At 49.6% G+C, this 13,364-nt stretch overlaps 1 protein-coding gene across 1 annotated transcript in view; it reads left to right on the forward strand.

Moving 5' to 3' along the window:
* The window catches only part of SDC4 (syndecan 4), a 19,255-nt gene extending 9,055 nt beyond the window's left edge, over positions 1 to 10,200 (forward strand). The window contains exons 2-5 of the mRNA XM_017822698.1: positions 4,861 to 5,002; positions 5,876 to 5,928; positions 6,175 to 6,358; positions 7,586 to 10,200. Coding sequence (XP_017678187.1) covers positions 4,861 to 5,002; positions 5,876 to 5,928; positions 6,175 to 6,358; positions 7,586 to 7,737 — 531 coding nt within the window. The 3' untranslated portion in view covers positions 7,738 to 10,200. The remainder of the gene's footprint in view (positions 1 to 4,860; positions 5,003 to 5,875; positions 5,929 to 6,174; positions 6,359 to 7,585) is intronic.
* Positions 10,201 to 13,364: the final 3,164 nt, after the last annotated feature.

Genomic DNA, 13,364 nt, shown 5'->3' on the forward strand with positions numbered 1-13,364 from the left:
TTTTACTGTGGCTAATATGTTAAAGGAGTTAGGTGTGACCTAGAACAAAATATTGATATTTGCTTTGCTCTCAGGACTAACATGACTTTTGTATGTTTATTTTTTCCCCCCTAAACGGAGCTGGAGTGTGGAAGGAGTGAAGGGTATTTTGGGGGAATATATCGACCCTTTCCTTACTAGTCTAACAGGAGCTGTTGCTGGAAGCACCTGTGACTTCTAATAATGTTTTTTAATGTGCATTCAGATGGGAAGATAGAGCTGTCTTTGCCTGTTGCCTCACTGCACACCTCCCTCCTGTAGAGATCAGCTTTACTTGGCTGCTTCACACCAATTTGAGCTGTTTCCAGTGCTCGTCAGACTCCTCCACCTTCCTGCTTTTGTGGGGCTGGTGGGCTTTGAGGGGGTGAGCTCACTCCTAACCCTTGCTCCTTTACGTACTTGGTGTGAGTTTTAAAACCCACCTGGTTTGTGGGCTCCTGCAAGAGCTCAGTGGAAGAGAACTGTATGGAAATCCCTTCTCTTGGGCTGGGTGGTTTACAGAGCTTTGCATCCCTGCACTGGGAAGGCCCTGTTGGATTCTGTGCTCTTTGGTCCATGATGCAGGACAGCGGAAGGGGCAGGGTGGGTGGAGGCTTTGCAAATGATCTCTTAATAACCAGGCTCTGAGGCTGGGCCATCCAGGCAGCTGCTGGTGTTGTCCAGGAGCCCTTGCTGGTTGAGCTGATGTGGGTGTGCATTGTGGTGGTGTGAGGTGACATCTGTCCATGACAGCACAGGTCTGGAAAGGATATTTTGTGTAGCCCTGCTTGCTGAAGTGAAATAAGGTGATCTGTAGAACCGTCCCTGAGTACAGAGCACCTGAGAAAAGCCCTGGGAGCAGTTTACACCTGCCTGTCCCTGCAGGCTACAAAGAGTTAACAGGTCTGTGCCTCTGCCCCCACCTCCCAGGCTGGCCCAGCTCCATCTGCTTTTGTCTAGGAAAGGTTGACTTTCACCTTGCTCCTGTTTACTCCTGGATTTGTGTACATAGTGCTGGAGAGGGAGACCAGGAGCAAGCACTGGGTCTCCATGCCAAAATAATAAACTTGATAAAGAGCTCCGTGCGCTGTGGCTGCCCCAGTCCCTGCAGGTCCGACTCCCTTTGCAACTTGCTGGCTGTGACCCTTCAAAGGAGCTTTTAATGAACTCTGTGTTTGATCAGAGACAAGGGCCAGCTGTAAAAGCCAGTTCCATGTCTGGAAAACTTTGTCTCTGCCCCGAAACATCATTTGGGTTTTTTTGAAAGGGTTTGCAAAGGCTGTGGTGAGGACATGTGGGCTGGGGCAGACGAGCTGCCTGGGTTTGTTATTTCCCAGAACTCGCCAGCGGCTGGGGAAATTCACACTTTGCATTCAAACTTTGCTTGCTGCCTCAATAAATAGATGATCTTTGAGAAGAGCCGAAGAGTATCCTGGGGCTGTAAGGGAAGGCCCCAGGAGCACAAAATGGAGTGAAGTGGGCTAGGAATGGAGCACAGCAGTGCTGCCTGGGGTGCCAGGGGTGCGATTCTTGTACCTCCACTGAGCAAACAGTGTCTGGCTTCATCCAGTAGTACAGCCTGCCTTGGGCTCAAACATGAGATCTCTGTGCCCAGCTTTTCCAGGAATGATGCTCATAGTTCACGTGCCTCACGCGCTGGTTGTCTGGCACAAAATCTATAATTTATTTATTTGTTTATTTATTTATCTATTGCCACTGGCAGGCAGGCAAAGCTTCTCCAGCACACTCTTTAATCTCCCATGGTGCTTACTGGGGATAAAGCTGCTTAACATGAGGAAGAAATCTGGAACTAGACTCCCACAGGAAAGGTTGATTTCTGTGCAGACCCCTCCTAGAGAGGATCATATTAATAGTAGGACTTGACTTCAGCTGCCAGGGTGAGGTGGAGCTGTGCAGCCGCCCAGTCCAACTCTCCCAGCAAGTCCCTGGCCTGGCTCCAGTCCTGGGACAACAGGTGGTGGAAAGCAGACTCTGAGCAGCACTGGTGTCCTCCTCCAGCTGGCAGTTGCAGAAGGTGTTAAGCTGAATGTGGCCAGAGATGAGTTGGCAAGGGCTGACCATCATCCTGTGGCAGTCTCATAGCTTTTTCCTCTTGGCTGCAGCCTGCAAGCCCAGAGGAAGTACGGCTGCCTTCCGCAGTGCCCCTTCGAGTAGCAGAGCTGTAGGGAGGACTGGATGCCCTTGGAAAGGGGTGTACTTTTATTAAGCAAAGAACTCCAGGGAGCTCTTTATGTGGCACTTGGGAAGCCTGCAGCCCGTGCTTGTAAGTCTGTGAAAGTGCCCGTGTGCCCTTTCACAGGTGTGTATGTGAGGAATGTGCCTGCTCCAGACCTGCCCTTCAAGCACCACACTCCAGTGTTAACTCTTCCCAGGCTGCCCATGCCCCAGCTTCCAGTTACAGCCAGCTTCCTAGAAGTACATGCCTTGAAACCTGAAGGATAATTATGGAGGTGCCCAGCAGCCCTCTGACTTCCCTGGCAGATGAATCTGGAACGTGAGGCTCACTGCCCACAGGAAAAGTTTCCTGTACCGTTTGAGAAGCTTTTGTGGCTTCCAGGAACTTCCCTGTCCTTGCTCAAGAGGATGATGAAGAGTGAGTTCAGGGAACGCTCCCATATAATCTTATTTATGCTTGTGAGTCAGTAATTTCCTTATGTCCTGTGCTGTAAACACTGCCTGTCCTGATTTCAATAGGGTTTTCTGATAGCCAGGCCCGGTGCGTTCCACAGCGTGTACTCATGGCTGTGGCTGTCTGCTCCTGGCTGGGCTGAGCTGATACGGCCAGGGGGCTGTCCAGCCACTCCAGGGGACTAAACCCAGCTTTTCTGGAGCTGCCCTTGCTCGGACACTACAGACTGTGACTCATGGTGAAGCACAGGGTGAGCTGGCACCGGGGTGTGGCTCAGCACAGCACTTTTGCCAACATCAATCTGCCCAGTGCGGCAGCCAGATTATACGGGTCTGCAGCAAACGTGCTCCCCAGTCCTGGTGCCCTAGATTGGGAATTGAGCTCTTCCTGCCAGGAAGAAGTGGCCAGGAGCTGCCCTGAGAACAGCTACTGCATGCTGGCAGCAGTTTCCATTGCAGGGCTGGCTTTGGCTGGTTTTCGTGTATCCTGAAATGAATTTCCCTTGGAGCGAGTGATCCGTAACGTTAGGAATGCCTGGTTCCAGGCCGGGAGAGGATTTCTTCCAGGCTGACCTTCCTCCCAGCCCCCTTCCTGACACCTAGTGCCAGGCTTGGCATAGCAGAGATGGTTCTGGGAGGAGAACTGGCCTCGGCATTTCATGCCCTCTGGGCTGTTCATCTGGTTATCGTGCAGCGGAGTTGCTGGGGAGACCCAAAATGCCTCAATAAGCAAAGAAAAAGCACATCTAGTGCCACTGCTCCTGGTGCAAAATGAGAAACATCTTGGCCTGGCCACAAAGCCTTGTCTGTGGCAAACCCAGTGTGCAAATGTGCTGAGGGGCAGGGGAATGGGGCTGGAATCTGGGCTGGGGCTGTGGGCAGAGGAGGCTGACATGTGGCTTGTGGCTGATTGTTGGCCTTGGCGTGTGAGATCGATAGCGGATGTAATTCATCAGTCGTGTCACTGCTGGGCTGTGGGATGGGCCACACCTGGCCAGGGGAGCAGGAGGGCTGATCCCAGCAGCTCTGACTGTCCCCAGTCTCTGATCCTTCTCACCCCTCTGAGGCTGTAGCTCATGGTAAGCCTGTACACTGAGAAAAGCCCCCCTGGATGTGGTGGACTGGAGTAAAGAGGTGTTTTAAAAATGCTCTCCTGATAAAACTTTTGTAAAGACATCGCAGTCTTCCCAGGCGTTCAGCATGAGAGAATGTTGCCAGCTTAGCCCCCGGCTGTGAGACCCATCCATCTGCCTTAGGGGAAGGGGTTGAGTCCTCCTCCACCTGGATGATTTCATGGCTGTGGAAGCACCTGGAATCTGTGGGCTGGTGTTGAGCAACCCCAGAGCTCATACCTGTGGTACCCTCACCGGGCTGGCCCCAGGGCTGTAGGGAGAGGAGAAATACTTCTGGGAAGTTGCATAACCTCGGTGAGGGCAGGAGGTTTGTGCTTGTGGCTCCTTGAAAGTCCCAAGTGCAAATGAGCTTTGGTGTGCAAATTGCCATTGTGGCCAAAGAGCTGATATCTGGGAGGCTCTCCAGCTTTTGTGCTGTAACTGCACTCCTTGGGCCTTTGGATCCTGGACATATTTTACAGGCTTGTTTGTTTACATGCTTTTTAAGAGGTGAGGCAGGGGAAGCTCTTCCTTCAGGCGAGTCATTACTGATAGTGAGTGCTCTTGAACGTCACACTGTATTGCAGTGCAGTTCAGCTGAACTGACAGACCAGTTTTTAAGCCTTGGGTGATAAAATGGGTTTGTTCTCAATACAAGAAGCGAGGAATTGCCTTGGTTGTGAGGCCTTGGTTTTATGCAAAAAACTGACCTATAGGTGCCAGGCTTTTCCCCCAGGAATAGCAAGTCCTTCCAAGGTATTGCTTTTCCAAATGCTTTTGATGCAAACTCCTGACCAAGATCCTGTTGTGTTGTTTTCACCCTGTGTGTTTAGGTGAACTTCTTGAATCTGTAGTGCTCAGGAAATTCCCCTCCCAGGCTGGCTCTCACTTCTGTTCTGAGAAATTCTAGGGGAATTCAGCTATTTCCAGGCTGATAACGATAATGTTTTTGGTGGAGAGGAAGTTCAGCATTTACTGTTCTTCTGTTGGAAGTGACATGCTCAGCACAGGCTCTGAACCTTCTGTGAAATGCTTCTGAGGAGTTGCCTGATATTTAACACTTTTCCACGCCCCTTTGCAGGTGAGAGAAACTGAGACCATGGATGCTGGATGGCTTGACTACCCTGCCTCTGGGGATTTGCCGGATGATGAAGACATTGGTGAATTCAGGCCTCACTTAACTGCTGATGGGTTGGACATAGATGAGTCATCTGGGTCTGGAGGTAAGTAGGGAAGGGGGGAAATGGATCTACCTCAGCTGATGCTGTGACATTTCTTTCAGCACCAGCCCGTGAGTGATGGGCTAAGTGCACAGCCAGAGCTCCAGAGGAACCACAGTGTCAAGTGGAGATGAGAGAGCCTTGTGAGTTGTAGTCACTCAGATGAGAACAGTGAAAGTGGTTGTGCTGCGGTGTTGAATCACTTGGGGAGGACAGATGGAGTGTAGCCAAGCTTGTCTTGCTGCAAGTGAAAAGGCATTGCACTGGCTGGATCTCTTTCCTGTTGAACTCCAAAGAACTGCTGAGAAACTCAAAAACAAAATCTATTGTTGAGGCAGTATTAAAAGGCTTAGAGTTAATATCTCAGTTGAGGCCAAACAAGGTGAAGGACTAACTGGTGTTCAAGTGAACTCTCTGTGACATGCAAAACTCCCTGCCCAAACCAGTTTCTGTAGCTCTGTGTCCCTTTATGTGAACATTTGTTCTCTAAAAGTAAAAGAACAAGTGCTGAAATCGGTGGCTGACATGTTTGGGCAGATCTGGAGGGTTGGTGAATGATCCTTTAGGGATGGGCTGTGGGAGCAATGCCCTCCATTGGCATTACCTTAGTAAGCTATGGCAGATCTGCCCTGCAGGGGCCAATGGATGCAGCTGAAGACCCCTCCCATAAGAGGTGTGGGTTTCAAGATTACATCTCATGGTCTTGTGCAATCAAAGTCATTAATGATAAAAGGACTAGTAGATGAGAGGGAGTTGTAGAGGACAAGAGTTCTAGTTTGTCTGCAGGTGCTGGTATGGGAAGTGTGAATTCTGGGAAAATGGCATGTAATGGGAATAAAACTTAGTCCTCTCTATTTTATTTTACCCCCTCTGCAGACTACTCAGACTCTGAAGAAGGCATATATCTGACCACCATGGATACTCCTCTGGTAGGTATTGCCCCTGTGTCTTTTTAAGCAACATGTAGCTCCTTATTCAGTTTGTCTGAACTGAACTCCCTGAACACCCTCCCCCCTGCAAGACGTGTCAGGAGGACGAATCCACCTGCAGGAGCAGGAACAGTGCACTTGTAATGCACTGAGCAAACTTTCTATGCCCTGCACACCCTCCTGGTTTCAGCTGTAGGTAGGCTGGGTGCTGCTTACTGAAGGGTGTGGTTTGTCTGTGTTCTGTAGATATCTGACAACTATATCCCTGGAGATACTGGGAGAAAGATAGAAGGTGAGAAGAAAAACACAATGGTGGACAATGAAATCATTCCAGACAAAGCTGTACCTGTCGAAGAGAACCTGTCCAACAAGATCTCCATGGCAAGCACAGCCAACAGCAGCATCTTTGAAAGAACAGAAGTCCTTACAGGTAATATTCCACCTTCTCCTGATAAATCATTAATGCTGAAAATCAAAATGCCTTCTGTTATTCCCTGTTTCTCTGGGGAGCAGCTCCCTCCTGACAAGGGGAATGAGTTTCATTGCCCCTGTGACTACCTGTAGCAGGGTGACTTCTGCTTTCTAGTCCTTAAACAACAGCAAAGCCTGCTGCTTGCCTTGCTGAGGTAAACAGCTTGTTTTTGAGCCTGCCAGCTGACTGTTGGCTTAAGTCATGTGGCAGCTGCTCTGCACCCAGATACTGCCTCAACAAGAGGCGTTTCTGGCTGTAAACCAGTGACATCATAGACTTTCATATCAAATAGAGGCATGTTCCTTCTAACCTGTGCCCAAGTCCTGCCTTTTCTGAGCCTTTTCAGGAGCCAAGCAACCCCTCTAAGGGGTTTGAACACCTGGCCAGCTGTAGGAATCTGAGTACTGATGTCTAGAGCAAAACCAAGAGACTGGCTCCCCTGCAGCAGGTGGGAAAGGCCTGTCTCTAGCACAGTGCTGCTTCAAGCACTTGGCCTGATAGTCCAGTACAAACCTTGGCACACTGTGTCAATCCACAGCCATCCTTCCAGCTGGGGAAGAGACTGGAAGAGTGGCTTGGAAAGCCATCTAGCAAAGAAGCTGATTTAGTGCAAGGAGTAGGTGTCACAGCTAAAGATAAACCAGTCAAGTGTTGTGGCCACCCTTGGTGTGAGGAGAGAGGAAATCTTGGTGGTTTTTAGCGGGTTTGTGGGTGTTGATATTTGGGGTAGTGGTTTTGGGGTTTTTTTGAAGGGGAGTGGTGTTGGCAGTTGGATGTTGCTGATGAAATGGAATAGAGAGTCCCCAGGGTGTGCTCACACAGGGGGTTAACAAAGCACTCAGATTGGAGCTACACCATTTTCCTGTGGGTCGTGGTGGGGCTCTTTTTGGTGGATTTTTTTAGTTTTGCCTCCATGCAGGGAGGATATCTTCTTGTCAGCATTTCTTCCTTGGACTAAACAGGAAGATTAGCACAAACTGGTTAATGTGGAACATGTGAGTATTCTGTGGTTGGGTTGGAAGCAGTCTCTGGCCTTTCCCAGTAACATCTGCTGTTTGCTGAAGTGCCAGCACATATGGTGACAGGCACATGGACACTGACTCTGGAGGCAATTCTGGGGGCTGGTACTCTTGAAGCAGATTTTGAGATGTAGCTGACTTATTCCATGTTCTTTTTCCTCCCCAGCTCTCATTGCAGGAGGAGCAGTGGGCCTCCTGTTTGCCATCTTCCTGATCCTCCTCTTGGTCTATCGCATGAAGAAAAAGGACGAGGGCAGTTACGACCTGGGGAAGAAACCCATCTACAAGAAAGCCCCCACAAACGAGTTCTATGCTTAAAGCTCAGCAGCACCTTGTGCCCATCAAGGGACAAACAAACTGTATGGAAACACTGTGCCCTCAGATGAGATGTGCTGAACAAATGCTCTTTTTGGATTGAATTTCAAAGTGACTTTGAGAGAAAAAAAAAAAACAAACAAACTTCCTTCGTGACCCTTCCCATCCTGCTCAGCTAACAAGGGCCCAATGAAATACAAAGAGTCTGAAAAAAAAAAACCCAACAACTCAGTGTATTTTTTTTTTTTCCTAAGCTAGTGTAAAAAGAATAAAGATGCCAAATTTTCTGCTTGGTTTTATAGAGGGTATATAAACACAAACCAGACTGTATGGAAGCAAACACCATGTGTTTGCATCCAGTGTGCTGTGTTGGGATTGGCTGCTTCTATAGAAGATGGCTTTTTTTATAAATCTCGCTACTAGATGTCTTGCAGGCTGTTGATGTGAAGCATTTCTGTGGAGAACTATTTATGAATCTCTTACACTACAGATAATGTTGCCTTATCAGGGAGTAAAAGGCCCACAGGGGCTCAAAATCCCTGAATGCCATAAAGGGCCTATGGGAATGTCTTCCCCAGGAGACTTCTGTCTCTTCCTGTTGGCCCCGGGCAAGGGTCATTAGTCCTTGAAATCGGGACAGCCAGTTGTGTTTGGCTATGGTGACACCCTTTCCTTGCCTTCAGTCTCTTACCTTTTTTTAAAGGATTGCTTGTAGGATTTTTTTTATAACAAAATTTTAAAGAAAATAGCCTAATGTTTATATAAAGTTTGTAGAAATTGTTTTGAAATAATAAAAAAAATAATCTACTTTTTTAATTTCCTCAGATTTATTTTTTCAATCCCTTTGTGTTTCCTTTGGCCGGGCATTTGTCTAGAGATGCTGTTTTATATGATTCATATTCTGAACTGAAGCAGAGTTAGCTACAGTGTGTTACAGGTTTCTTCTACTTCTATAGCAGCTACTGTAGAGGGTAAAGATATTTATGGTTTTCTCATAACTTTTTTTAGGATTTTTTTTTTAAAATAGAATTATTTATAGTTTCTGAAATGGCTGCTTTTCTCATTTGGTAACTCTTATGCTTGTTATGTAAAACACTAATATAATGAGTCTCTGTGAAAACTATTTAAGCTTTATTCTGTGAATTTCAACTATAAATTCAAGGCAATAACTTCTGTATGCAAAGTTGGATGCATAATATGATTGAAGTAGGGAAAAGACAAGAGTATTTCTAGGCTGTAATATATTACAATCAGTCCTATAGAGCTATATATTATATATTTTACTGAGAAATATACAGTTAACAGTGAAAAGGCTGGAGTTAGTTCTTCAGCAGCCTTACAGTGTGTAAGAGGCTTTTGATCTTGTTTGTGCTGCTGTTTGTCCACTGTCTTGTGTGAAGCACAAGAGGCTTGGGAAGGGAGCTGGGAGCAGCCCTGGGGCTCCATCACCGTGTCCTGGCTGTGCCTGGAGGAGGGCTGGGGTTGGTGATGTGCTGGGTTTGATCCTCATGAATCAGTGCTGGGTTTGATCCTCGAGAATCAGAGCAGAGATCCCCACCTGGGTTTGCTCTTTGAAGCAGGCATTGGAAACCTGCAGTATGGAGGTCATACCTTAATGTTTGGGGGTTGGCTGTGTGGCAGAGTCCTCTGTGGTGCTGTGCCGAGTCCTGCCTCTTGTGGAAGGCTGGGTCTGGTAGCTGAGCTCTGCCTGAGCAGCATCTCCCACCTGGGAGCACTGAGCTTTCAGAGATGCAAGCTCTGAACCCCCTGCCATGGGTCTTTGTTAACATATCCTGTACATGGATGGCTCCTGCCTCCACTGGGAGTTGGATTGGACCAATCCCCCCAGAGCGAAGGGTGATGTGTGTCTGATGCCTCTGTGTCAGGAAGGTCTTACAGAGCTATGTGTGAGTCATGTCCTGCAGCTCAGAGTCTGGTGTGGTTTAAAACAAAAATCAGAGCGTGGGTCCCCAAGCTGAGTGCCTGGGTAGGCAGCATGAAACCAGGCAGTTGCAAAGGCTGTTCAGAAATCTTGTGGCTCCTGAAGCCTCTTTACTGAGGCTTTGCAGTGTAGGCTTGAGGCCAAAACCAGAGAGGCCATAGAAGAAAGTTCAGCCCCTTCTCAGGGTGAGGCAATCGAGGTGGGAACACAGGGAAGTGTGTGTTGGGACATGGGTGGGAGAGGAGAGGAGAGCTCCTCTGGGTGACTCACTCGGTCCCAGTACAAGTGTGTTCAGGGAAATTGTGGGCTCTGGGAGGCTCTCAAAGCTGCACAGAGTTCACTGGAGGTTGGGCAGGAGAGGGAGGACTGTGCTGCCTGTGGACAGCACTACCAGGAAGGCAGGAGCCGTGTCCGCTTTTCGGGATACTTAGATTCTCTTGTGTAATTGCTCTTGGGGTTTTTCCACTGTTACTGATTTTTTATTTTTTTTTCCCCTCAAATAAATGGTACTTTCTAAAACTGGCTTTTTGGACTGTTTCTGATCTGAAATTTCTTTGGGGAGCTGGATAACTGGGAGCTCGTGTTTGTGTAACTTCTTGGTTTACCAAGAAGGGAGGCACGCTGGGACCTGGCTTGGTGGCTGCAGCTCAAAGAGGCTTTGTCAGCAGCTCCAGAGCTGCCTCCAGCATCTGCCCCTCCAGTGACTCCCACTGTCCCTGGGCTTCTCCAAGCAAGTGAAGCAGAGGCAGCCCAGAACCCTGAGGTGAGTCTGTCCTGTCTCTGGTGATCAGTTTGTGATGGCACTTTGAGAAGGCTGTCCCCTTGCAGCTAGAAGGGACAGAGGGAAGTAGAGAGCCCTGTGCCTGTCCCCTGGTAACAGCAGCACGTCTGTACCCTCAAGAAGAACAATGTGCTGGGGGTCTTTCTCCACCAAGTTTCAAGCCAACCCTGTTTAACCAACGTAGGCCTTCAAGTGAGGGCAGAGCTGTTCTGCTTGCCTGGGATCAGCTGCTCTGGGAGCAAGTCCACAGGTGACTTCATCCTGTTTTGGACTAAAACAGCTGCTCTTTTAAGCAAGATGTGGAGGAAACTGCTGTTTGTCCAAGCCCCTCTGCTCTGCCAGCTGGGTGTTCTCAAGGGACAGGACCCATCTCTCTCCCCAGGCAGGTGGGCTGTGCAGAGAGCAGAGCTGCTCGCTGGGAACGGTGCTGAGGCTCCTCAGAAGTGCTGTATTTAAATGGATTATTGTCATTGAGAAAATCTAATTCCCTTCTCCCTGGTGGGAATTCCTGCTCCAAGGGGTTTGGCTTAGCAGGGGCGAAGGAAACAAATTGGGACTAACACCCAGGCTCTCTCAGGGGTGAGGGAGTAGCATGTGCATGTTGCTTGCTCTGTCACCAGTGCTCCCTGAAAGGTCCTTTGAGAATGTGATCCAGTCCCAGGAAAAGCAGAGCCATGTGCTCCCAGGGCCCTCCCGAGCTCCGTGGGGGCCGTGTTTGTCAGTGCACCAGTGACGTACTCTGCGATCTTTGAGTTCTTGTTCCTCGTGTGGCTGTGACAGGTTCTTGGATGTGCTGCTTGGAACAACCTGTGGTTGTCTTTTTTTGTTTTCCTCCTCCCCTTTCTTTCTCTCCTGGGCTTTGTCTCTGCGTTGCAAGAATCCCGTGTACTTTCCAAAACCGCCCCCAGTGTAAAAGTGCCTTGTTTTTGCAAAGCAGTCTGGACAAGGAGTCTGCAAATCCCTGGAGCGCAAGACTGGCTGCCTGCCTGTCCTTGCAAGGCCCCAGTTCCTGAGATGGATTTGTCACCATTCCCTCTGTCTGCCTTTCTGCCCTCCCTGGCCATCCTGCCTGTTCCTGGTGTATCCTGAGAAGCACTAATGCCTTGTGCATTCCTGGTCTTCATCTCTGACCTAAGAGATGACACACTGTTGTTTTTTCTTTTTAGTGCTGCTCTGGTTTTAAAACCAAAACCTTGAGGATCTGCATCACCAGGCTTGAAAACAGCTGGAAGCCTCCCAGGTACTGATGTGATAGAGTGCCCGGGGGCAGGTCTGCCCTTCCCAAATGCTCCCTGGCTGGAGGAGCACCGGGTAGCTGGAAAATGGGGTGTAACCTTTCAGCTCCTCCTTCACTATCCTCTGTCCTATCCTGGTGCCAGCTGTGCTGCAGGTGGTGATGCCCAAAACTCTGGTGTTTTTTGGGGGGGCCAAGCCTGTCACCTGTACCAAAGCGGCTCCTTGAGGGTCGTGTTTCATAGAATCACAAAATCGTTTGAGTTGGAAGGGACCCTAAAGGTAATCTTCCACCCTCCCTGCCGTGGGCAAGGGCACCTTCCACCAGCCCAGGCTGCTCCAAGCCCGTCCAAGCTGGCTTTGGACACTTCCAGGGTTGGGGCGGCCGTAACTTCTTCGCCGAACAGGCGACATCCCCCGGGACACCCCCCGGACATTCCCCTTTCCCGGCTCCCTCCCGGCCCGTTCCCCGCTCTCCGCGTGTCTGCCTCCCCCTCCTGGGCACACCCGGCACCGCACGCGGGACCCCCGGGATCTGCCCCCGCTTCCTTTTCTTTTTTCTCTCTTTTTTTTTTCTCTTTTTTTCTTTTTTCTCTTTTTTTCTTTTTTTTTTTTTTTTTTTTTTTTTTTTTTTTCTTTTTTTTTTTTTTTTTTTTTTCTCTTTTTTTTTCTTTTTTTTTTTTTTTTTTCTTTTTTCCTTTTTTCCCCCTTTTGTTTTGCCTTTTCCCATTTTTTTTCTTTTCCCTCTTCCCCTCTCCTCCCCTCCCTTTTTTTTTTAATTCCCTCTGCTTCCTCCCTGCTCTACCCCTCGCCTTTTTTCCCCCGTGGAGTTTGGCAAGGGCAGGGATGGACAAGAGTGGGGATATCCCCATGGCTGTGCCCAGCCGGGCTGGTGTGAGGGTTCGGGGTGCTGGGGGTGCTCTCAGTGACAAAGGCACTGGCTCACCTGTGGACACTGCCCTTACTACCACAGCATTGCCCTGCCAGCCCTGGACAGGGGCGAGGCTTGGTGTTTTGCCCAGTATTGGAGGGAAGAGACACGGTTTTTAATCACAGGGTGGTTATTTCGGGGAAGCAGGGGGTGCAGGAGGTGCTCTGCTGCTCCCAGCGCACGGAAAGGAACAATGGGGCCACTGTGTGGCCGAACGCCCCGGCTCCTGTCAGAAAGGTCCAGCGAGGGGTTTTCAGCACGTTTCTATTCCCCTGCTCAGGTATAATTACACAGGGGAACAAAGAGCCCTTCAAACCCACCCGCTCCCCCGGCACAGCCCGGGGGCTCTGGGCACACGCACGTGTCGGCTCCTGGTGGGGTGCGAGGGGACAGGGGCCATGCACACCCACAAAGGCAGCCCAGAGGGGCTGGTGACACGGGGCAGGGGCATGGGGACAAACCCTGAGTGCATCTTGAGCTTTCCTGGGAGCCATGGCTGGAGTGGAGGCTCCTCTCCCAGAGTCACGCTCTTGGTGTGCCCCCAGGGCAGAAACCAAAGAACAAATCTCACCCCAAGGCAGGAACCAAAGAGCACATCTCACCACATCTCTCAGCACCAATCCTGCTTTGCTGTTTATTTAGCCATACGCTGGAGAGGGTTTGATGAAGTACCTTTTCTTCTGCCTCTGGCCAGGCCTGATGCAGAGGTGAGGGGCACCAAGGGGAGAGTTCAGGTTTCACCA

The sequence above is a fragment of the Lepidothrix coronata genome, unplaced genomic scaffold (assembly GCF_001604755.1).
Source record: "Lepidothrix coronata isolate B3197 unplaced genomic scaffold, Lepidothrix_coronata-1.0 Scaffold99, whole genome shotgun sequence".
In the NCBI taxonomy this organism is placed as follows: domain Eukaryota; kingdom Metazoa; phylum Chordata; class Aves; order Passeriformes; family Pipridae; genus Lepidothrix; species Lepidothrix coronata.